Raw genomic sequence first — 26,013 nt, 5'->3', positions numbered from 1 at the left:
TGAGGTAACAGTCAACACAGTCCAACTTTCACATCACTTTAGGATATAAAAGATTAAGTACAATGGATTTCCACTGGATGAAGGCATGGAGGAGAAAGCTATCCTGGTGTATGTGAAAAACCTCATCTCCCTGCTGGCAATCCTCACAGCAAGGGGCAGTGTTCCATGTCCCATAAATCAGTTTAATCCAGCCCACATGCCCCATCCTAAAATGAACTAAGCAACGTGGAAGCACATGTCCATCCTCTCCAAAGAACAGACGAGGGATGGGTGCCTGGGCCAGGCAGGAGCTGCAGGCCAAGGCGTCAGCACCCACTGAGGGACGCAAAGATTGCTCAATGTCCACGGGAACAACTGCTGCAATGGCTTTGGGATGAGGGGTCACTGAAAGGGACAGGTGCCACTGTGCCTGCAGCCACACCAGCTGAGCCAGCCTAGCGTTAGGTGACTGAAAACAAGTCACAGAAATCCAGTGAGTTGCAACAGGCAAACAACTAATAATTGGTTCATCATCTCAATTCCCCACCATCATGGCTGAGACAGAAGAGGGTTTTTTTGTTATGGCAAAAGATCCTTCTCCCAGGAGATACTTTGGCTTTGTGACATCTGTGTAAGGCTTCTCTGCACTGCTCCCCATGGGTGTGACAGGGACATGGCCTGCCCAGGGCACATGTGGCTGTCACCACTCCTGTGTCAGTGTATGACCACCCCAGGGAGGCCTCTACACAGGGAACTTAAATCTAACCTCGATAAATAAAACCAAATGTTTATTTACACCAAAGAATTCCAACACTGGATCTTTCACATATGAAGGACAAAGTATATATACACAGCAAGGGGTAGCAGGGCTGTAACAAGGGTGCTTTTCCGTTGTCAATGATAATATTTGTCCACAATTACTGATCTACCATTTCAGTTTAAGTTAACGTCTCCTGGCTCCTTCCTCTCAGTGCATATTTACAAGACTGTGAGGTAACTGGTATTCTCACCACATGGCACGTGAGGGAGGGGATGGTGGGTGAAGATGTGGGATCGGACTTGGCGCAGTCTGATTTTTCCAGCTTTAAGTAGCCACCAGCTCGAAACCTATAGAAACAATTTAAAAACAATATACCCAATAACAAATTAATTCCAGAGATCCAAGCCAAGCAATGGCTGGAAGAACCCTCCACGAGAAAGGGGCTGATGAGAGCAGGGCTTACTCTACAGGAGCACCTGTCTCAGGAGGTGCCAAGGACTCCAACTGGATCAGTAACTTCATTTTTAAGACTAAAATTACATGCAAGGGGTGAGTTAGCATTCTGGTTGACTCCTAAGGAGACATTATCCAATCCAGTTAGGGTTTTGGACGCTATCTGCACTTATTCCTTTTAAGCTTATCCCACCTCTCCCTACTGGAATTGTCTCCTCAGTGTACCCTGGCTGGGACATATGCAGGACATGGGGTTCAAGTGAGTGGTACTTTAAGAATCCCCTCCCCTGCCTCATGAAGACTTGGTTTGGTAGTCTCTGGAGAACAGCACAATCCCCCAAGGCTTGTGGAGGAATAATGGTGGGAACATGAAGAGAAGAGATTTCCAGCAGGATGCAAGAGCTTGGAAATGCTGTTGATTCATCTTTGTTATTACATGAAGAGTTGTTTTGTTTTGTTGGTGTTTTTTTTTTTTTTTTTGGGAGGGGTGGGGGGGGGAAGAAAAACTGTCCAAGAAGTATTCCATCTGTAGGTATTTTCAGGGAATCCCCTGAGTTACGAAAAGTTCAAGTAAAAAAAGAAAAATCAGCCTATAATAATTTTGTATATAATGACTGAACTACTATAAATCCACAAGCAACAGTTCAGACACGGTGTCTCCAAAGCGTTCATCCCCTCCCTTCCCCTGCCAGGCACGAGCTGCGTCCTGAGGAGAGGTGGAGGGGGAAACCTCTTCCCCACCTGACTCAGCTCAGGCAGCAGGAGACTGAGCCCGTCACTACTGCTGGGCGCCCGCAGCAGCTGGAACCGGCATCCCCAGGGTGGTGGTGGCAGAGATGACGGGGGAGCCTGCTAGAGGTCCAAGGGGTGAAGGTGTTGGCACTGAAGAAATCCCTGGAAGAGAGACAGGTAAGCAGGAATTAGAGGAAAAACAGCACACTGCTATCCAGGACAGCTTCTGAAGTCAAGCGGGAGCTTTGTGGGTCAGTTATGTTTTCAGAGCTGCCAAAATAATTAAAGAGAGAAAAGATCTGTCACTGTTCTCTGCAGCTCTGGGAAGGGCACAGATTTGCACACCCTTGAGTGTCACTGATGGGCAGAATCACAGAATGCTTTGGGTTGAAAAGGTAACCTTAAATCTCCTCTTGTTCCAACCCCTCTGCCATGGGCAGGGACACCTTCCACTAGAACACGTTGCCCCAAGCCCCGTTCAACCTGGCCCTTAAACAATTCCAGGGATCTGACAGCCACAGCTTCTCTGGGCAGCCTGTGCAAGTGGACTGTCCTTCAAGCTGCTGCCAGAAAATCAACTGCAAAGAACTTCTTAAAATGAGACCAGAAAAACAGGTCAGGCTGCCCAAGGCCTTCCTTATCAGACTCTCCCACCCACTTTGCAGCTCTCCTTGCCCTTGTCCCCAGTCCCGGGAGATGACCCAACACCGCCCTCCCTGCCTGCTGAACTCTCCCTCCTGGGTCCTCCCACCCACCCCACACATGGAAAAGCTTCAGCAGCCCAAGCACCAAGAGAGTTGGCAGAACTGACCTGACATCATGCTCGCACTGCTGACAGGAGTGCTGCCACCCGCCATGTTGGACGAGCCCATCCGAGCCTGGTCTTTCACAATGGGGTCTAGGAAGAGCACACTACCAGTGAGTGCTGTGCTGCCAGAGAGCTGCTGAGGCACACACACTGCCTGTGGCCTCTGTGCTCAGCCACTCCTGGCACTCTGCCTGTGCCAAACAACATCAACCACCATCCACTGAAATACAGGCATTTCTACCAATGCCAGCGGGAAGCACTCAAGAAGGTACCAAGGTCACATTATATCAGGGAAAATCAGCTAAATGATGTGATTTGGGGTTCAGCAGGACTGTCTGACAGGAAAAGACAAAGGTTATTATGGCAAAGTTGATCTTCCTGTGCTAAGCAACAGTGTAATTGCAGAAAGCCAAACCCAGAATATGGGTGCAGCAAGCAGGATTATCACTGATTACAATGATGTGTCATGTCTCTATACACATCTTGCATCTCTGTGAGCTGTCAGGTGTGTCACTAGAACCTGTCATCCATGAGATGATCACAACTTACTAACTCTTGATTTTCAGCTAGATGTAAATAAGGCTCTCATCTGAACAGGGACAATCCCTTCCTGCCTCCCAGGCCTTCTGTGTCAGACAAGGGAATTCCAAGCTTTGCTGAGCTCAGCACTACGTGTATCTTTTTGTGAACACAAGTTAATGAACTGTTTGTCCAGCTCTCACATTCCAAGCTGTTGGCTTTTCTAATGCTCATACTTGCAAAACATTCCCCTGGGATTTTTCCAACAGGTGTAACACAGATCAACAGTCTGTTAATTACAGGGGTCCCTTCAGCAGCAGCTAAAAAACCCCAAAACCAAACCACCTGAGCAAATATTGACATCATGCATTGTTGCAGCTGCTTCAAATCCCTAGATATCAATATCTGTGAAGAACAGCAAGCACTTAAAAGCATTTACTAGTGAAAGTAACATTTTTGCTTGCAATATCAAGACCTTAATATAGCAGTAGCTAAGCAATTTAGCAACAGGAGGAGTGAAAACACCTGTTTATCAACAAACCAGAATTCTCTGGAGGAATCCACGCACACCTGCAGAAAGCAACCCCAAATCACATGAATTAGGTGACTTTCCTTGATATTACCTGCTGATTCATGGGCCTGACATGGGCACCCAACACTAATTCCTTGGCTGGTGGAGGTGGCACACAGAGAGCAGCAGCCTCAGCTCCAGCACAAATATTTGCAGAGCAGGCTTATCATTGTTGCCATTCTCAGCTCCCATCTGCACAAGGCATGGGAACAGAGATTTCCCAGAGGCAGAACTCTCAGGACAGCAGCTGATACTTACAGAAGTAGGGGTGTTCCATGGCTTCTCTTGCTGTGAGTCGTGACTGGTGATCATATCGCAGCAGCTTGTCTAAGAAATCCAGAGCTTCTGGACTCACCAGGTGTTGGTTCTCACTGTGGACAAAGCGCTCCCATCGCTTACGGGAGTGTCTGCAGGGAAACAGACCCAGATCAGGCCAGCCAGGGGACAGCAATGCCAAAACTCACTCTCTTAAGGAGCAAGAGCTGTGAGAGATGTCCAGCCCTGAGGGAGGCACAGGACTCAGACATTCCAGAAGATGAAGCAGTGTCACTGTGTCTCCACGCGGTGGCACAGCAGGCACAGCCCCAGCACAGCCACCTCGGCCCCTGCACGGCCCTGCCATGACCCCAGACAGCAGCAGGACTAATGCTCAGAATGGATTACAGGCCTAGAACTGCAGGTTCTGTCATCTCTTCTGCACCCAATGTGAGTTCTTTTAATTTTAGTCCCACTATGAGGGGAAAAAAACATATAAATGCCATTTTTAGCAGCACCTGACTTTCTGCACTCTAATGCTGAGAAACACCATTTTGTTTTTTCCCCTCCAGACTGAAGAGAGCATTTGCCCTTCATGCTTTCTGCTCCAGTAGCTCCTTTATTGCCTGAATGACATTTAAAAATCTTTCCTCAGGTCCATTTCCATATAAAGGACTATGGAAAGCACTGGCAAAAGGGACCAAAGGCACAAAGTGTCAGTTCTCCAGAATCCTGGCTCTGATTTCTTCCACAAATTTTTGTTCATTTCAAGGTCTGTTGACAAAGCTGTAACTGTCTGGATCTACCAAAGAGACTCCAGACCTTGGCTCACCTGCCCAAAATGTCATTGAAACGTGGATCCAGCTCAATGTTGTATTTGTCAATGTAGTCATACAGATCTTCTGTCCCCAGAACCTTGGCTATCCTCACCAGCTGGGAACAAACACAAAAACAAGTCACTGCTGTGAAGGGATGATAATACCAGAGCCTGCATGAAGATACAGCAGCACATTCCCATGGGAGCTGGAACCTGATCCCAGCAGTATGAATCAGAGGCCACAGGGTCAGCCTGTGGCTCTGGCTTCCCCAGCCACACAGTCCCAGGCATCAGGAACATGATTCAACTCACAGCTGGAGCTCAGAACCCCAAGGCAGCCAGGAGGGAGCCACAGACCCTAAAATCTCTAAACCTGAGACCTCAGACCACAACCTCCCTTAGCAGCACGAAAATATTCAAAACCAACAGAGGGGAAGGGAAGAGTAACTGGTCAAAAAAGCAGAAAATCTGGATCTTGCATGTGAAAGGTGAAGCACCACCCCAGAGAGCTCCAGAATAAAGGTTTGAGAACAGAAGGTCCCTGTTCCAGAATACTTGCATGGCAGTCACATGCTGAGCATGTGATAAAAGTTTAAAAATAAAAATTTTGGCCCAAAGGCAACACATCAAAGATTCCAGAATCTGTATAAACCTGTACCAAATTCACAGTTTCTATACAGGGGGGAGAGTGAGTAGTGGCAGGGGCTTTCCACATAACCTCAGGAATAGTCAAACTATGTACTAGAACACACCAGCCTTAATATAACTATTTCTACAGCTTTTCCCAGACACCTACTGAGGAGCTCCTAACTACAAAGCTCTATAAATCCATTTCTATTTAATTGGTTACATAATCTTGTACACTTGAGAAAAGGAATGTGGCTTCAAACTGAGCTAAGAAGCCATTAGAGAAAGGCTTAAAAATTCTCTGGATGACTTGATAGAAGCCTAAGCAGGAAACCTTCATGGTGCTAAGAGAACAGACATTGTACATGACCAGCTCTCACCTGATCATAGTTGTCATGGCCATGGAAAAATGGCTCCTTTCGGAATATCATACTAGCCAACATGCAACCCAAGCTCCACATATCCAGACTGTAATCATACATCTGTACAAAACCAGAAGGACAATTCAATTTCTAATGAATTAAGCAGAACAGACCTCCAAAACTAACAGGGTTCCCCCACCCCACCAAGGTGATATGAACACAGCCATGTGTGGAAACAAATTGAACTATCTTCATGTATCTTCATCCCTAAACCACTGTTCAGCTCAGTGTTTCAGTTACTCAAACTGGGATACAGCAATTAGCAGGACAGCAGGTATCCTAATTCCATCCCTGTCTGCCAGGATATTAAAAATCAGAGCTTTCTTTTATTTTCACTGCAGACTCTGATGTTATAAACCAGTGAGAAATGTGTGTTGGGACAGGAAGCATTGGAACAAACAACAAAAGGTGTGGACTCCCCAGGGTCCATGGACAGGTGAGGATGTGGTTTTTTTTTTCCAGAACCAGCATGGTCTGAAAGTCACCAGGAACACTGTGATTTCCATAATGCAAACTGCCATCAGATAAGGGGATGCTTTTATAGCTTAATTTAGAAGTTCATGCAGTACTTGCTGTTCCCACAGGGGCTTTGTTTCATTCCTGTACCTTACTGCAAACACAGCCTTGCTAAAAAAATATTCAACATTTGTATTCCAAGATCCATAATGATAGTTCTGCAGCTCTTCCTCAGGTCCTGAGACTACTCATTTGTTTCTTTCATTCAGTGGCTTTATGGCCACTGCTTTCTGCCATACATTTTGGAACAGACTGTCTTCAGCTTCAGCTCTCTAGACATCTGAATTTTGGGTTTATTACCTTGAAATGGCACTGACTTTCCATATCAAAGTCAGTAAGAAGTCCTGGTAACTCTTACCTGATAATCTACAAGAAGTTCAGGTCCTTTGAAATATCTGGAAGCCACTCTGACATTGTACTCCTGGCCAGGGTGATAGAATTCAGCCAAACCCCAGTCTATTAGTCTAAGCTAAAAATGGTAGAAAACAAAGAAAAAAGGCTCAAGGGATGCTCCAGCTTACCACTGGCTCAATGACACTGGTGAACTTAGTATGAAGTTAATTTATAAGTCTTCCATTTTCAATTAATTTGATCAGAGTGTCTGGTTACATATTCTCCCCAAACCCATATCACCAAGCAGACTAAATAAAATATCTCTCCTTACAACCCTGCCTGAGGGTTACATGTGACCAAGTAAAGCCTCAGAAAGCAGCACAATATTCTCCTTTTACATTTGTCCACACCATTACAGCAGAGTCTTATTCAAAGAGGTCTGCCAGTACCACTACACAGGAGTACCCAAAAGGGATCCCAGTTTGCCAAGAGAAAAGCAGGACCCCTCCCTGCCCCCCAGCCCCCCCACACTACCTTTCTGTGCTCATGGTCAATCATGACATTGTGAGGTTTGACATCTCTGTGCATGATTCCCATGCTATGGCAGTAATCTAGAGCCTGCAGGTGAAAGGAAACAGATGCTGGAGTCACAAGAATGGCTCAAGTTAACCATATTCAAAAGTATTTCCACACATATCAAGTCTAACTAGATGACAGGACTTCCAGTGTTAGATCCTGGACTAGACTCACTGATCACAGAAAATGCTTCTAGAGCCCCCTCTCAAAGGGAGGTCCCAGCAACACAAGTCTCTTGACTTTATTTCATGTGCTTCCTCATAAAAATTGGAATTTCAGAATCTCTAAGAGCATAGTTACTAGGCACTAATGATCACACAAGCTCCCTTTCTCCAGACTCCTAAGGAGAAATTACTTAGTTCAGAAGAATGGATGAAGACATTTGACTCACATTATACCTGAGCACAAACTCAGCCAGTAACAGCTCACAGTTTTCTTTTTTCAGAGGCTACATGTACTCCTGATTTAGGATTTTAAGGTACCTCAATGTACCAAAATGCTGAAAAACAGATACTGACTTGGTATTTTTCTGCCCAATTCTTCCATGGACTCTCCTTCCCCCAGTGATAAGATGTCACTATCATCAGTGATTAGCTGAGAGCAAATAAACCAACAAAACAGCAAAGCACCAACTTACCTTCAAAATCTCATACATGTAGAATCGAATATCATAATCTGTTAGTGTCTGGTATAATTGCTGTGGGACACAAACACATCATGTCAGTGTTCAATATCCAAAAAACCCCTGTTCAGGGCTGCTGCCATTCTCCAAATTCATCTGAAGGTATAGTCCAAGTTTCTCAAGTTACTCTGATCCCACACCTGACTCTGATCAATCTGTTCCTCTCCCTTTGCAAATCCCATACACAGTTTACTTCCAGCTCTGCTCAGACAGCACATCCTGGTTCCTGTCACTATCTCCCTCTGCTTGTACCCACCCAGCACAAGCATGATGGATGGCATTGCACAGCCTTTCTTCTTCTGAGGCAGGTCAGTATGAAGGGACAAAGAAACATTTAAATCCCCATTCCCAGGAGTATGGAAGGCCACAGAAACAGCTGTCCACATTTAAAGTGGTTTCAATAAATAGTTGTACACATAAAAGCCATATGCCTCAAAAACACAGGCACTGATGGACCACAAGGTAACAGATTCATTTGCTCCCAAGGTTAAATACCTCTTGGAATCTGCATTCTCATCATGTAACTTTTGTGGCAAAATGGTACTGATGGGCTAATTACAAACTTCTGTCCCAACTGCATTTACCTTTAAAAGCATTTCCTATGCTGGAAGGAAATACCTGTCCTATGTACTTGTCCTTCCCCAGAAAGACAGTATGAGTGGTTTTCAAACAGAAAATAAAAGCAAAGTCACATCTCACACTGTACCTTAAAGTCTGTGTTGTTTACATGTTCAAAAACCAGAGCGGGTGTTCGAGACTGAAACAGAAAAAAAAGTATTCAGCCATGGTAAGTTATGTTTCCACTTAGAATAATGAATTGCATCTTTTTTTTTCTACTAAAACTGCACAAAATCCCTCTGCCTTGGACATATTTATGATTCCCCTCAGACAGAGAGAGCAGAGCCTGAGCCCACAGCCTCCAGCAGCACTGTTTGCAGAGTGAATTAACTTGACTCAGCTTGCTGGTATCTCCTCCTCACAGAGTGAGGGGCTGGAGGGACCTGTGGGGGAAGGGCCCTCTAAAAGAAGTTTATCAGATTAAGAGCTGATCTGATCAGTCAATTCAAAAGCAGGATTTAAGAGCAGGGGAAAACAAAAAGCCAGGTCAGAGCTGAAATCAAACAGAGCAACTTCACCCTTAACCCCAGTGTACCCCTTGAGTTTCTCCCTTACTCACCACAGGATCTTTTACTATATCTGCAAGGGTGATTATATTGGGACCGCCTCGCAAGTTCTCTAAGATCTTGATTTCACGCTTGATTTTCTTCTTTTTAACAGGCTGAAGAAGAAAAACCCAAAGTGTAAGATAAAGCCCTGCAGTAAAGTGAGGCTAATAGCTCAACAGCCAGATGACAACACCCAGGTGACTGCAGATCAGCAAAATATATTGAAACATTTGAAATTTAACCTGAGTATGCATCACACCAGTAAGGGCTCAAATATCTGCTGTCTCCTTTCTAACCACACAACCCTGACAGCTACAGACAATAACTCCAAGTGAAGGAGAGGCTGGAAGATGGCATTTTTTAAAAAAGCTCTCTGAACATAATATGATAGGCCAAGAGGAAATGGCCTCAAGTAATGCCAGGAAAAAAATTTCTTCACAGAAAGGGCTGTCAATACCTGGAACAGGCTGCTCCAGTGGTGAGGACACCATCCTTGAATAGATTTAAAAGATGTGGCACCTGGGGACATGAATGCTGGGGTGTTGCCTGGACTTGATGATCTCTGAGTGCTTTTCCAACCCAAAGAGTTCTGTGATACTCCAAGACTTCTGAACTGGCATGTGGCAAATGTTGAACTGTGAGACTCTATGGGCTATTGGAGGGTCACTAAATGAAGGCCAAGGCCATGACAGCCTGCCAGGACACCAGCACTTAGAGAAGTTGAGAATTTTGTAGTCACCAGCTGAAATGTTGTTTAGTTCCAAGTAAAAAGGTGTTGCACATCAGGGCTTCTTTAAGACAGAGCCTAATTCCTTACAGGCAGAGATCTGACTTAACTGCAGGGCTTATATCAGCAGGCTCAAACCCATGCCCTGTTTCACTGAGTGACACTCCAAAGCCAGGCTTTAAGGATTTCAGTTTTAGAACATCAAAAAGCCCTTTCTGGCCTCCTCATCACCTCAAGACAGATTTTATCTTTTGCCCAATCCCCAGCTCACCTTGAGAATTTTAACAACTACTTTTTCGTTATTTGTAATGTTGATGGCTTCAAATACTTCACTGTATTTGCCTCGGCCTAATTTTCGAACTAGCTGGTAGTCATCTTGATTTCTGTGGAGAGAAAAGGTTACAGTTCCAAAGGGCTCAGTCACTTCCATCACAATTTATAAACTGCTCCTTAACACTGCATCACTGCCTAACTTCACAGACAAAGGGGATTAACTAGTGCCTTACCTCTCCTGAACCGGATGATTTAAGAACTAGGAGAGAAACAGGGAACTTCTATTTGCCCAAGACAGATTCAATCTAAAAGTATGGATTGAAAGCCCAACTATGTATTTCAGCATTAGCAAACTTAAACTATCCCTTCTCTCTGCATTTGGAAGCTCCATTTTTCCTTGTATAATGCTGGTAAAATTCAACAAAGCCAGTAGGAGGAAAAATCTAAGTGCAAGGCTGTTTAAAAACAGTCTGGGCACAAAGCAGCACTTATGCTCAGGCGACTGTGTACATTCCAGAAACTGGGAACTGCACAGCTGAGGGCAGAACTCTGTCTGGGCCCTCCATATCCCAGCAGGAACGCAGAGCTGTGAAGTTGCCACCACTGCTGTCTGATTCTGGGACACTTTAGTCATGAGCTCAATTTAGACACCTCCTTCCTTCAAAGAGAGGCAGCCATGTCTTTTCCAAGCACTTGGAGAGAGAGCTGAGCAACAGGTCATAAAATAGCATGTACCTATTTCAGTCTGTGGAGTTTCTTCACTTATCCAAGTCAGCAGCAAGTTCAGTTTGAAAGTCTTTTCATTTCTTTTCAGCCCTGCACTCAAGGACTGTTTGGATTGTTTCAGAAATACATTTTCTTCCCTCTGAAAGGGGATGTTTCTCAACTACCTGGCAAAACTTCTTCAAACTTTTAAGGACACTGCTATAAACGTTCTCCCACAACTGGGAATTTAAAAGTTTGATAAGAAACATTTTTCTGAAGAGAAGTTGTGATCCTTTCCCTTGCCATCTGCCAAGAAGCTGCCATCACGCAGCGCAGTTGCCTGAACTCCCCAAGTCCCACTATGCAGGATCCACAGGGACTGATCCTGGTGCAGGGACATGCAGAGGCAGCCCAGACTTACCCCCACTCAACCACGTGGGACTCATAGTCCCAGTACTCCCGGGGTCTGTGTGTGTTCACATCCGTGTAAACTCTGGCCCTGCTCGGCACGGGTCCCGACATATCAGACAGCTTGGCAGGCGGAAGCGCGATGTGAAATCAGAGGCGACCTGCTCTGCAGTGCTGACAGAGGAGAAAGGCCTCAGATTCCTCCACCTGCAGACAGAACAGAAACCAGAGGTTAAATTCTCAAGGTACTTCAAAAGTATTTAAGTTAATCATTAAAAGCTGCTGCAAAGGCTGGAGCCTGCCCAGCCACAGGCCTGGGATTTCTTGAAAGCCATTTGTCTGCTCTCCCTCACACAGGACTGGCCCCTAGCAAACCAACGTGCTGACCTGGTAATTTTCAGCACCTTGTTTCCAGCTGCTGGTTGTAGAGGTAACTTTCCAAAAGGAAAGAATGCCATGTGCTCTGTATCTGCAGACAGATCCCCTCCTTTCCACTGCAGACTGAAAGCAACAGCTACAGTCTCACCCCTATCACAAGTCCTGGGCCATCCAATGTAACAAAATCAATTCTGCTGGGATGGAAACCAGCTTTAGTCACAACTTCCTACAGTCAAAGCATTAAATCTGACTGTCCAAAAGACAGCAGCATCTGTGTTGGATTATGCTTTATTCAAACATGAAAGAAATGCACTGCTGCGAGGGTCTGAAGATGTTCCTTTGCATTCTGCTTGCCCAAAGCACCTCCAATCCTTCCTCCTTCCAAGGCAATTTTTGCAAATCTTCTGATTAGTTTTATCAGTATTGAGACTGGTCAAAACCACTCAAAAGAAAGTTACTGTATGTCAGAGACAAACACTGTATCTTTATCCTATATGTCTGAATACTTTATCATCCACATCTGAATATTTAGGACAGCAGTAACTCACTACAGTTCTGTATCAATATTGTCCTACCCAAGACAAACGTGGTGCCTTTACAAGTCTCAAATCCTTCACAAGAGGAAGATGTTTAAATACAAGAACCCCCTTGTTAGCTTTCAAAAGAACTTACAAGAAAGGGAGTTGTACTGGAGCAGGGACCAGCACTGTTTGGTGCAGCAGCACGTGGCAGGGCCATCCAGCCCTGGGTTTGTGCTCCAACACTGGGCAACACTGTTATCTAAACTAATACACTTATTTGTTGTGCCAATCTTATCCCTTCAGAGAAAATGGGCAACTGCCAGCCTGCAGAAGGAAGTAACAGCCCCATTAATCACACATTAATGAGAAAGACCAAGAAATCTGCTCAGAGCAGTTGGCTTAAGCTACGAGGGCACGTCACAACAGAAGAAAACTCCAGCAGCAAAATCCTGCTCTACAGGCACAGTCCTGTTGTTTATTTGAGGTCTGCAGCACTTCAGCTCCTGTGAGGACCTGCTGGCTGTGAAGGACCTGGGGGACACAGGTCTGATGTCCCTCACTGTGTCACACAGCCTGACAGCAGCTGGTCCAGCAGAGACAGGAGAGCATGCAAGGGCTCTCTGCCACGGGCAAAGCCTCCTTGGGTGGGACAGAGCTCAGCACTGGGATATTTTTTGACCTACTGACACACAAATGGTGTTGGTGGCAGCTTCAGGTAGACAGGGGTGCAGTGATCCAGTCCAAAGGGTAAACAGGGACACAGCACTATCCCAAAATCCACTATGGAAGGGTGACTGAGGCCTTAGACCCACAAAAGGAGGATGAGGCACTTCAGTGTCCAGCTAATGGAAGAATATGAAGCATTCCTCAAAATATAATAAGTCTATTCCTAGATAAAATGCTAGTCCTCTCACAAAATACAATTTCAGAAGATGAGGCAGCAATCATCTAAGACCTCAAAGCATTTATGTGGCATGACTCAGACACTTAGAAATTAGATGTCCCCAGGCATTACTAGAGCATGCAAGTTTACTAGAACAGTTTAGTACAGTGAAATTTATTAGATTTCAAAGTTCAATCACTGTGTTTGTGTTTCTTCTCACTCCCTGTCCTTCTGGCAGGAGATGCACTGGCCCATTTCCTCTGCCCAATCCTCCTTGTGAAGGAATTAACTGAACTTATACATGTCTCAGATGACTTAGCAATTTTAATTTTTAAGCACAATCCAGTATAAATAAAGCACACGTGACTGCTCCCCTCACCCAGCTTAGCAAGATCAGTTTCAGCACAAAAAAAAAAAAGAAAAATCAATCACATTATCTAAAGATAGATCAAATTTCACAGTGGCTATTTTTTGTCACGTAGCTCTAGCCTAGCTCAAGCAGCACATTGTAACAGGCTGCTCAGAGAAGGGCTTTTTCAGGAAATCATCAACTGCAGCTTCTAAGAATGGCACACAATGTCTATTTACAAGGGTAGGTATTATTGTCTACTATTCTTTACACAGGAAGGGGAGAGAATCTGCACAGATAACTAAATTTTAAAGCAAACAGAGTCACAGACATACACAAACTTACCCTGCCTGAAAGCTGCTCACTCTCTGCTCAAAACTGCCAAGGAATTTGTATAGATTTTTGCCTTCAGTGCCCCTGGAGGGGGATTATTTTGCAGTGGATCCAAGCTCTTTGGCAGAAGGGAATGACACAAATAAGGACAGATAATGGGGACAGGTGTTGACATGCAGGCATCAGTTGAGCCTGCAGTTTTAAAGCAGAAAAATCTACAGCAAGAGCAGTGACTGCACCTAGAGAACAGCCCTGAGCCTGTTATAAAAGAGGAGTTCTATTTCTGCAGAATCCAAACAAATTTTGTCATTTGTTAATTCCTGCATTGATGACAGAATTTATAATTTATATTGGGGGAATCTGCCCAACATCACCGAATCAAAGCAGATGTGGGGAGATCAGGGTCCAGTGTAGCCTTGAGCACCTCCAGAAACAACATTAAAATTTTAATTTCTGTGGTAGAGAAGCGTTTAACTAGGAAACAACCATGAGCTTTTAGGCAATGTACCAGAGGTCACAAGGAGAGGAAGACAAAACTCCCAACCACAGTCTGACAGGCTGCTCACTGTGCAAGGACAGAGCAGGGCTTCTCAATCAGCCCCTGTGGTGACATCCCTGGGACAGACAGCACCCAGAAGGGCTCACATGACAGCTACAGCAAAGGAACACCACCCCAAAGTCTCACTGCTGCCTTCTCCCACACAGGCCTGCCCTCAGAAATGCCGTTGGAGCATTAACAAACTGATAATGAGCTGATTTCTTACACAGCAGCCTTATCAAGGGGAACCCTGCTCATCCCAGGCAAGAACAGAGCCAAACACAGCCCCTGTCCTGCTCACAGACCCAAGGGGAGCACCCAGAGCCCCAGCCCAGAGATAAAGAATTGTGCTGCCACCATATAGGAATTTCTTAATTGGAAGGCCTACTAATTAAAAAAGATCAGTTCTTAAAAGTTTGAATTAGCCTGTTGTCTAAACAGCTTGGCAAGCTTAGATATTTTGTGCCTAAAGTTCAATAAAATGGTAAAAAGCCTCTCAGTGTTCTCTCTTTGACTCTTTTACAACATTTAAATCTAAACTAGTTACAAACCCCCTTATTTTTAAAAAGGGATGTTCTCATCCTTACAATGCACTCTAATTCTAAGGGCAACCATGCCCCCATAGAGAATTTGATATTTTGTGATGGATCCATACTTCCAGCACCTACTCTAATTAGTACAGGAATTTCCTACACCCTCTGTCCTTCCAGATGCATGCACTTAGAGCAAGTAGCAACAAAACAAGTTAAGAAATCCATGCAGATTAGTTTCTGAGAAACACACCTACTTTGCCTCTAGTAAAATTTGCCTTTTTTTTTTTTTTTTAGTCCAGAATAACTGAGATACCAGAATGATTTTTTTCTCCTTTTAAATGGAAATGTTCTTGGCATGGAACCTCTCTGAAGCAGTCACTCATTCAGAACTTCAAACCTGTGGAGTTGCCCCAGTATGATGCAGCACTTCCAGAGGCTCCCAGTGAGCTGAAAGCCAAGCTTCCCAGCAGACTGGTGTCCCAAGGAACTCACAAGTGCTGTCCAAGTGATGACCTTTGTGGATAAGGTTTGCAGTATAAATAATGCACCCAAGAACACAAACACTGCTTGACACTGGCTTCCCTCCTGTGGATTGCTGTTAACAGCATGCCTTGCCCTCAGTGTGAACACTTTATAGCCAGGAAGATCCAAGTTCATCCAGAGAGAGTGGAGTGAACCCAGAAAACCTTGTTCAACACCACATAAAGCTGGTTATTCCCAATGACCCACCTGAACTCTGCTTCAGCGAGCCCACAGCAGTCCCAAAGGAATAAAACAGGCCCTGAACTGCAGCAAGCTGAACTCAAAGAGCCAAGAACACATTTCTGCAGCTTTATGAATTCCAGAGAAGCTCACCTTCCTCTGGAGGAGAAAGCAAAGTGGACAGATTGGCCAAACAGGTCTAGAGACTTTCCTCTCACTTCTACTTTCCCCATGTAAGCTCATTACAGTGGTGACTGTGCCAGCCTAAGACTGTAAACAGGCTGAGACAGCAGCGGGTTTGTTGGGAGAGAAGAAAAGCTCTGTCAGTGGAGAAGAGCAGAATTACAGCACAGAGCCTGCAATCCAAAGGTTATTCCCCTCCTTTTATCTCCAACTGCAAGCAAGATGTTACCTTTCATAGCAGAAAGCTTACACCCAGCCTCTGAAATCATGAGTGTAAAATGTGATTTGGTAGGGTGAGCAAGAATTACAATTATCAGATAAAATTGTTGATGATTTCCTTCACATAGCCCTGTAATCCTCCCAGGGAAATGCACTTGCTCCTTCAGAGTTTGGAGAATATCTAATACCAGAGAAACACTGAAATTAAAAAATCAAGGCATGCTTAAATATTACAGTACTGCCTGCTGGCAGTCAACATCAATCAACACTCAGCTTACTTTTAAAAGAAATAATAGTAATCATCTCCATTAAAAATATGCTGTATCTCACAAAAGAAACCTGATTTCTATGTTCTCATGATGCTGAAACTTCAGCAATACAAGTACAGAACAAATGACCTCCAGAAGTCCCTTGCAACCTATATTTTTCTATGATTTTACAACTAAAATAGAAACAAGCCTGGATTAACAAAATTGACATTTTATATCCTTTCCTGAAGATAATTTCCCTACTAAAGGGACAACATTGACAGAAAAGTAGATTTTAAAATCTGAGTTTAAAAAAAAAGCTTAGGTTTGAAATCAAACTTTTCTCTGGGTATTGTTTTGGAAGAGCACAGTCTGATTTAACTGCAGTTTCCACTAAAATTATTTTCCAGATTTCTTTTAAATAGCTGGTTGTGTCTGACTGTAGAGAAATAACAAATGATAATGTAATGACCTCAACATTCCCTTAAGAAAGAAACATGAACTGTTGTGATTAATTCAAAACAAGGCATGGCCAGTCTGCAGGGAAAGCAGTTGACAGGTTTAGTTATACTGGAAGAAACATCTTGGAGTAATTCTGCATTAGAAACATCCTAAATTTAGATTGGCTCTTCCTACATCAGCTCCACTGATTCCTCTGAATTCCTCACGATTTTGCCAATGAAGAAGTCATCCTCTGTAACGAGGATCACAATCTATGTGGAAGCCACAGGAATGGTTTTGCTGTAACTCCATGTTTGATGAAACTCTTCACAGTCTTGGGGAAAACTTCACTGTCCCACTTTGCCACCTCAGAAAGCAGGGTGTAACATGTCTGTCACCTCCAGGGTGCCCTGGCAGTGGCTCTGGTGCCACACACTCTCCTGGCAGAAGGTCTGTCATGCTTTGTCTTCCTTTTCATTCACATCTCTACCAGCTGAATTTTAGCAGAGCTCACACGAAGCCTCTGTGGGTCTGCAGCATCTCAGCCTGGTTGGGCACCTGTCCTTTGCCAAGGATCAGTGCTGGCAGCAGCACATGGACTGGGGCAGAACACTGGGCTCACCCCAGCAGCAGGGACAGGCACTCTATGCAGACAATTCCCCAAGATCATCAACACTATTCTTTTCAGAGCTAAGTTAGTCAACAGCACATGGAGCAAAGGGAAAGACCCCAAAACACAAAGACCCCAAAGCTGACCTTGGATGGGGCCATGCAGCCACAGAGGGCAGCAAGACAGCCAAGCCCCAGCAGCTGAGGGCAGGCTCTGCCTCTTTTCCCTGCCTGCAGCTCCTGCCACCACTCCCAGCACCATAAACCCAGAGGATATCCTCAGTGCCAGTGCCAAGGGCTCCTGACACAGCCTGATAAAAATGGCTGCAATATAACCAGGCACTGCCAAACCAACTTGTCTGTGCACACACACCAAACAGAAACCAACAACAGAACTCCTCTGCTTGCACCTCTTCCCCAAAGTGCCATTTCAGGCTGAGCAGGGAGTGCAGGAAAGGCAGGGGGATTTTCTTTGGAGGAATATCCCTCCAGGTCTGCCCTAAAGCCAAAGCAATACTTCAACAGGAAGCAGTTCCTTTTTCTTCCAAGAGCACTAACAAAACTAAATCTCCTACTGCTGGAGCTTTGGACAGGATTCCAGTTCCCAAAAGTACAGTTTCTGAGAGCCCAGCAACACCAGGGAACTCTTCCTGGAGGCTCACAAAGGGGAATGTTGCAGCAGCACTATGGCCTGACATCAGGTTCCACTGGCAGCATCCTCTGGAAAGTTCTACCTCCCTAATTGCTGCTAAGTGACACAGTTGTTTTCCTCATTAATTAGTAGGCACAGAGTACTGCCAGGACAATCATTCAGCTGATTTGACTCTTATGGGTCATGTACAGAGAGGGATTTAGGCAGAGCTCACAAACCTGACCTGTACCAACCATCTGTAAAAGTTACACAGTTTTAATTGATCTGATCATGCAACTCCTAGAGGCAGGAGGAATTACCAGAGCCAAAGGGCACTACCTGTAACCATTTCTTCAGGAAATCCCTGTGCTCAGCTGTTCCATGGAGCAGGCAATGCACTGCAAACCATGTCCAACCCTCAGCCAGCATCGAGCAGGCTCAGCAAGAGGCACCCGGTGCAAACCCCTGCCAGCAAGTGAAGCTCTGACATAATTCTGTAAAAATTTATCATTATTAACACAAGATGAAACTAGCTACCACCATTCCAAGAACCAAATGGAAAAAACCCCCAGCTATTAAATTCCAGCAATCAGCACTCTCCTTCACACCTTACAAGCCCCCAGTAAAGCCATTGTGCCAAAACTTGTAACTTCATTTGTAAGTTCAGATGAAATTAATCTAGATGCTGCAGAGTGAAGAAAAAGCCCTCTAAAAAGCCCTCTTTTTCCTTCTGGAGTACAACCAAGCGTGGAAGAAAGGCTGGAATTCAACAGCACATTGGTAACAGACAGAGAAACCTGTGAAAAAGGCTGCAAGAGAAGGAACACTGCAGGAGCTCTTGCTTTTCTAGACTGGAAATTAATTTGTTGTGCGCGTCCACGCTCATCCATTTTCTGAACACTAAAAATAAAGATTTTCTGACAACTCACACGCACATGTGCAAATATGCTGTGAGAAAATGCCTTCTCCAAAGGCTTTGCTAACAACAGGGAGAGGCACCTTTGCAGCTCCCTGGACACACCAGAGGATTTGGGGCCACTTTTCCCACCACAGGAAGACCTTTCCCACCCAGGGAAAGCAAGTTCTGGCACGAAATGCTGTATTAGCACGCTGGATGCTCCCTGAACTTGGCTTAATTAAAAGAGGACTAATTTAGCCTTTGGTTGTTCCAGAAGGTGCAAGGGCAGAACCTACTTCTCTGCAAAAACAGAGTGAGTAACTTCAATTTTCTAGGTCTGCTGTTAACACTTGAGACCATCCAGTGGGAAAGCTGCAGCCAAACTCTTGCCTTGACTCAAAGTTGTTTTCCATCTAGCACACAATTTATTCAGCACTCACATGAAATAAACTGCCATAATATGAAGCAGCCATTACACAGGCAGGAGCTGGGCAGCCTGCTTTAGAAACCACCTCCCTGTACATGGTAATATTAATTAAAATATAGATCTCAGTAAGGAGGACATAACCTAAATCTCAGAACTCAACTCCAAGGAAAATTAAAATTATTGAAGTTGTAACCTTTCAAATGTGAGGCTGTGGTGGTACCAAGTCCACAAAGAACTCCAAGCTTCCCTTCTGCTCTTCAGCCTCCCAAAGCAGCAGCAAGAAATGGGTAATAAATGGTAATAAAGCCATTTGTCCAGAACAGTGTGAAAACAGGAGCAGATGAGACTTGGGCCAGGCTCACGTTGCTGCTTCTCTACTGGACTCCTAACCAGAAAATATCCATGAACCACATCAACAATCCCACTCCTCATCAATCTCCCCCACCAACATGTAAGTTTGGCACCTTGATGGAAAAAGGGGCCAAAAACCAGCTTGGAAAAACTCAACATTCAGCAGAGCACTAACAGCAGCTTAAAAAGCTGCAGCCTCCTCTTCCAAGCAGTTTTTTCAGGTTCAAAGGAGAACTCCCTTTCTCCAATTACATTCTGTAAATTCCAGGGAAGTCAGCTCTTGCAAGCCCCTGGAAGGAGATATCCAAGCTTAGAAAAATTATCCAAGAGCTGTCTTGCAACAAATGTTTGTAGCCAGACTAAGTCAAGGCAGTGTTTCCTTATCTTAAAATCTTTTTTTTTTTCCTCACAAGACCCTTATGGGACAATAAGATGGCAACAATCTCATGCAAAGAGTTCTAAACAGATATTTTAATGTAAGCAATTCCATAATGGAGGAACAGTGGAGGTGACAGGTCTGGTAACCCAGAAATAAATCCCTGCCTCTTCAGAAATGTGACACTAAATTAATCACACCACCACAATGTCACCCATTTGCTTCTCCTGTCTTCCTTTCCCTTATCCTCAGAGGACATGAGGAAAGACAAAGAGAAAATTAGTTCTGTAAGGAGAAAATGGAGAAGAACTGAAATGGAAGTGTAAGGACACCCACCATTTAACAAAACTGGGAAAAGCTGGGTACATGTCCCTTTCATCAGAGCAGAAAGTTTCTTTCTCTACAACTCCACAAATCTGTAACCACCTTTCAGCATCCTTTACACCCCAAGATTCCTACTTCCAACACATCCCATGCTGATGAACCCAATCTGCATGACTTGAAAATGCCCCAAATACCAAACTCTGTCTTTCCATGTCTCACTGTCAGGAAATGGCATTTTACCAAATCAATTCCCAATCCCAGGTTCACATCTTCATTCTCACATCTCACCAGCTTTTTTCAAGCAAACAATTCCATTAAATGCCCCTGCACAAACCTCAACAACCTTAATGCCATGCAACATCCCATGATCCAATTTCCTCCACATTTGCTAGAACCTACTGCCAATTTTAGCATCACTTTTCCAAAGAGCCACATTCCCAACATCCAACAAGCCTCACTTTCCCTCCATCTATGAAGCCAAGAGCCCTGCCAAACAAAGAAAACCTGCTCTGACCCTCCCACTTGCAAGTGTCTGCTTTCTCCTCCAACATCTCCCTCTCACCACATCTGCCCATGCTCTGTGCCTCGTCCCCTCACCCAGATCTTCAGCTGCATCAGTTTTTGCTTCTTTGCAGCAGCCAAAGCCAAGATTATGTTCCCTTCCTCAAGGCAGCAAGTTCCTCCCCTGTAGGCAGCAGCTGAACTGGCCAAGCTCTGAGTGCAGGACATGCACACCCAGCTCTGCCACCACACACACTGGGAACAAAACAGCAAATTTCACTAACAACAGAAATTATGGTACCAGGTATTGACAGAAATCACTGGAGAAAGGTGAAATAATGGAAACTTCTCCCCATTGGCAAGATGAAAGGAAAGGATCACTGCCTAGCACTAAAGATGGACATTCTTCATGCTCAGGGAGAGGTCTGAACCTTTACAATTACAATTGTACAATGTCTGGCCCTTTGCAATTACAATTTACCTCCCCTGTCTGGAGCCATCCAAAGAGAACAGGGACTGCAGCCACCAGGCACAGACAGATCTGAGTGCAGATCCCTGATCCTGGGATCAGACATCCCAATCCCAATTTCCATCCTCCAGTTACAGACACAGAGCCTGTGCTCTAGGAAATGCAACATTACCCTAAGCCCAGTTTTAGGGCTAATTCAGGAACTGATAAAGCTTCATACTTTCCCCAAATCTTGCTTTGAGTCTTCCCAAGCTCACTCCCTCCTCTCCTAGCAGAAACTTTGCCCTTTTCTACACCACACCAAACCAGCAACCACAGGATGAGCGACTCCTGTGTCCCAGCTGATGATGCACTCAGAATCCAGCCTGGATTCACATCCAACACCCAGGCTGGCTGGCAGGATGGCACAAGCCCCAACTCTGACTCTGAATAATTTGAGCAATTCTGTTTCAGAAAAGAGAGTGTGCAAAAGAACAAAGCAATCACTCCCAGCCCCAAGCAGAAATGCTGGGTGTCCACTTGCTTTCCTCTGAACAGCAGCCACTGTGCCCAGTCCCCTCTGGCAGGGGCTCTTCCCAACCCCTTTGTGGGGTGCACCCAGGAGGGGCCAGGTGAGCACATGGCACGGCCCTCCCCAGGGACAGTGCCCACTCTCAAAGCCGGGCACCAGGGTCAGGTCTGAGCAACACAAATCCCAAACCATGACAGACCCCTCTCAGGGGTACCAGGGCTGGAAGTGACCCACAAAGAACATCGAGGCCAACTCCTGGCCCTGCACAGGACAGCCCAGAAATCCCACCCTGTGCCTGAGAACCTTCTCCAAGCTCCCTGAACTCTGTCAGGCTTGGAGCCATTACCACTGCCCTGGGGAGCCTGTTTCAGTTTCCATCCACCCTCTGGGTGAAAAACCTTTTCCTAATATCCAACCTAAACCACCTGCACACAGCTCCGTGTACCCCCCCAGGTCCTGCAACCGATCACCAGAGACCAGAGCCTGCCCCTCCACTTTGCCTGAATATTCACAATCCAAACTTTATTGGTTTTACCCAAAAACCTCAGTAAGAAAAAATTAAGCGATCTCACACACATAGGGTTCCATAATCTTATCTTACCCCTCTCTTACAAACCACATTTTACCAACAGACACGCTGCTGTCGGTCCCAAGGCACAATTAACTAAATTACAGCGGGGGCAAGGCTGACCACCGCTGTTTCCACAGACTGGTGTGCACAGCCGTGAGAACGACCTTCCCTCCGCCCAGAAAGGCCCAGAACGGAGTCCCTGCGCAGCCGGGGGAGGCAGCGAGCACGAACAGGCCTTTCCGTGCCCCTCCGCATCTCCCCGCTTCTCCGGGCAGGGCGGGGAAGAGGCAAGATCGAGCAATTGAAGTCAATAACACCTCCACGGCCCGAAGGTGCGAGCCGGGAGAGCTGGGGGAGGGGACGGCTCCCGTTCCGCGGGGCTCTGCCCTTCCTGCGCGGCCGAGGGCGGCCCCGCACCGGGCTGGGGGCAGCGGGGCGGCCCCTGCACAGCCCCGGCCCGCTCCCCCCGGGCACTCGGAGCCCCTCCGAGGGCAGAGGGCGGCGGGCCGTGCCCTTTCCGCCGCACCGGACCCGCCCGCTCTGCCCGCTCCCCCTCAGCGCCGCCGCGGCCCCACTCTCCTGAGGGGCAGCCGCGGCCCCCCGGCCCACACCGCGCCCGCGGGGGGGGGGGGGGGGCGGAGGAGCTCAGGAGGCGCAGCGGCGCCTCCCCCCCGCCGCCCGCTCCGCCCGCCACCGCCGCGGGGCCCCGCTCGGGCGCCGGAGCCGCCGGTACCTGGCGCGGCCGCTACCGCCGCCGCCGCCGCCGCCGCACACAGACAATATGGCGGAGGCACAAGGCTCGGCCGCCGCCGCAGGGACCAGAGCGAGGCGCGCCGGAAACGGAAACCGCGCGGGCCCCGCCACGCGCCGCGGGGGCGTGCGCAGGGAAGGGTGGAGCGCGCCGCGTGGGGCTCTGGGAGTTGTAGTCCATGATGGTGGCGACGGTGTGCGAAGGGCGCGGGTTTGTTCCCGTTCCGTGTCCAAGTGTGCCCCCGTGAACCGCGGGAAGGTGGCGGGGTCCGTGTCGGCTTCCGCAGCGTGGGCGAGAAGCCCGACCATAAGCGGTGGCCGCTTGGGCCCAGTCCCTCTGCGGGGCTATGCGCGGGACCCGCCGCCAGGGGGCGACTGTGGCCTGCGGAGGTGCCCCGGTACCGGCGCTGCCCCGGCCCCTCCATCGGGCCCGGTACCGATCCTTGCCCCGGTCTTTCCCACGCCCTTCCACGGTCCTGTCCTGGCCCTTCCACAGCTCTGTCCCCGCCGTTCTTCAGCCTTTCTCTAGCCCTTCTATCAGCCTTTCCCAGCCCTTCCACCGGCCCGGCCCCGGCCTCGGCCCTCCCAGACCCCGGGGCCGCCGCAGAGCGCTGGGGTCCCGCCCGGCCTGCGGGGTCTCGGGCGGTGTTCATGGAAGAGGCTGATCCCTCTGCTGAGCCGGCAGCCGAGCCAGCAACCAGGCCAAGCCTTGACCTAGTCCAGCGCCCTGTGACCTTCTCTCCCTGCCTTTCACCTTTTTAGCCCAATTTCTTGCCGTGCAGCTCAGGACATCACTTTTTCCCCAAAGTGCAAGAGAATGGTCCACCGAGCCATCTGGCACAGGCTGAGCTGGGGGAGATCCCGAGGTGGGAGGAAAGGCATCCATGTTCAGCCTGAGAACGAGCAGGAGCCTGGGCTCATGTCACACTCAGACCATGGGGACATGCAGCTCTGGGCTGGTCACCGTCCTCCCACCATGTCCAGCCAGCCTGGAGGGGAAGGGGTTGTGCTGAGCTATGTCTGCACCCCTTTGACCCCCCCAGATCTCCCCATGCCCTTCAGCAGAAGGGAGCCAGCCTGGCCCCCCCTCACCTCAACCTCATGGAAAGCCGAGCACAGCCAAGCTTCACCCCACTTCCCTCCCGGTGTGGGAGTCTCCCCCAGGGGAGGCCGCTGGCCCAAGGCTCGCAGCCCCTCACCCCGGGTCACTCCCATTAGGTAAAGGAGCAGCTCGTCCTGGCGGGGGTATCTCCCTCTCGCGCTTTCCTTGTATTGTACGGGCCTGGGTCATCGAGGAAATCTTACAGGTCCTTCTGCTGCCGAGTGGTCACGGGGGAAGCCCGGCCCCCTTCCCCCCATTGTCAGCGGCCGGGCCGTATCCTCGCTCCGAGCCCCGGCCCCTAAAAATAGCTCTTTGTCAGGCGATTGTTCCGACACCTTCGCGGCGGCATTGACGTGGGCCGGAGCGGGAGAGCGGTGGGGTAGGTGGAGGGGAAGGGCTGGAGGTCCCCCCTGGGAGCACTCGGAGGATTTGCCGCTGATAAGGGCCCCTGTTGTGGGGAAATGGGCTCCCGGCGCGAGGCACGGTGCCGAAGGCCTTCCCGAGCTGCCGCTGCTGCCCGCTGGTCACCTCTGCCCCAGCTGCCCCAGCCTCCTGCCAGCCCACACCGCCCTGGGGCACCAAGCAGGGGAAGGGTCTCCCCAAGGTACAGGGGGGGATGAGCCCTCCCAAGACCCCAGTTCAATCCTGCAGTGTGGGGTCAAGCCCTGACCCACCCAAACCAGCTCCCTTGTGTCCAGCCCTGTTCACCCCCAAACCAGCTCCCTGGGGTCAAGCCCTGACCCACCCAAACCAGCTCCCTGGGGTGTCCCTGTCCTGTTCACCCCATTGGGGCCAGGTCAGGCAGGAGCAGCCCTGGGGGAGTGGGGATGTTGGTGTATGGGATGGCAACATTTTGGAGGGTTTAAGGCCATCCCTGCAGCGCTGTTCTGCCCTGAGCATCTGCAGGCATTCCCTGCAGTGAGACCTTTTCCCAGCCCCTCTCAGAGCCCCATGTCCAGCCACGGTGCCTGTTTGATTGAGTGTGGGCCCTGCCGTGGGATCCCAGGGAGGCAGCACCACTGCAGGGCTTGTGCTGGGAAAGGGGCCGTGCAATGGAGACATCCTGGGACAGCCCCTCCCTTGTCATCCCCTGCCACCCACTGCCAGCTGAAGGTGACGACCCCCCTGGGCCCTCTCCTGCCCAGCCACCCCAGCTGCAGAAATAGGATTTTATTTCCCATGAAGAAGTTTGGATTAAAATAACCTCCTGGCCCAGATCCCTTTTTTCTGATGTGGCTGGGGATGTTTGCCCACAGCCCTGCTGGGTATCCAAGCCTTGACCCTCCAGGCTGCTGTCCCCATGGTGGGGACATGCCTGTCCTCTGCCTGCCCTTCAGGGACATGTCCCTCTCCCATCCATGCCCGGCCTCACTGACTCAGAGCCTCTGGCCCTGCTCACCTGCTCTCCACGGGCTGAGCTGAGCCCCCAGGGCCACTGGCTGTGGGGCAGGGCACGGGGCCAGCCCTGCTCTGATTACCCCCAGCGTTTTTTCCTTTTTCTTCCTTAATTTACTGAGGGCTAAATCCAAATATTACAACTTCCCCTCCGCGCCGCTGGTTACGCAGGCGGCCCCGGCCGGGCATTGTCTTATTGTTTGCAGAGGGAAGCTCCAGCGGGAGATTAACCTGGCGTTCACCCCGCGCCACGGCCTCACACCCTGTCCCTGCTGCGGGGCCCGTGTCCCCAGGGAGCCCACCTGGCACGAGGTCCCAGCAGGGAGAGCAGCTCCGAGGGCTCCTGTGCATGGGGGGGCCGTGGTGGGGTGGTGGCAGCCCTGCAGCAGCGCCCGCCGCACCCCTGGGATGTGTGGGACCTTGGGGCATTCTTGCTGTGCG

The 26,013-nt window shown here is 48.2% G+C and overlaps 1 protein-coding gene across 2 annotated transcripts; it reads right to left on the bottom strand.

Moving 5' to 3' along the window:
- Positions 1-741: 741 nt before the first annotated feature.
- Positions 742-23,192, bottom strand: CSNK2A1 (casein kinase 2 alpha 1). 2 transcript variants are annotated; one of them, XM_064730068.1, is made up of 14 exons: positions 23,059-23,175; positions 11,343-11,536; positions 10,215-10,326; positions 9,228-9,329; positions 8,757-8,807; positions 8,006-8,065; positions 7,327-7,410; positions 6,818-6,928; positions 5,902-6,003; positions 4,910-5,010; positions 4,081-4,229; positions 2,736-2,822; positions 1,934-2,086; positions 742-1,086 (listed from the first exon to the last, which is right to left on the bottom strand). In XM_064730068.1, the coding sequence occupies exons 2-13, from the start codon at positions 11,441-11,443 to the stop codon at positions 1,971-1,973; spliced, it is 1,176 nt and encodes a 391-aa protein (XP_064586138.1). In that variant the 5' UTR covers positions 11,444-11,536; positions 23,059-23,175; the 3' UTR covers positions 742-1,086; positions 1,934-1,970. The 2 variants fall into 2 exon arrangements, with proteins under 2 accessions (XP_064586138.1, XP_064586137.1); XM_064730067.1 differs by having other exon boundaries at positions 742-2,086; positions 23,059-23,192.
- Between the last annotated feature and the right edge of the window lie 2,821 nt (positions 23,193-26,013).

The sequence above is a fragment of the Zonotrichia leucophrys genome, chromosome 20, assembly GCF_028769735.1.
Source record: "Zonotrichia leucophrys gambelii isolate GWCS_2022_RI chromosome 20, RI_Zleu_2.0, whole genome shotgun sequence".
Lineage (NCBI taxonomy): Eukaryota > Metazoa > Chordata > Aves > Passeriformes > Passerellidae > Zonotrichia > Zonotrichia leucophrys.
This window is presented reverse-complemented; position numbering and strand designations above follow the sequence as displayed.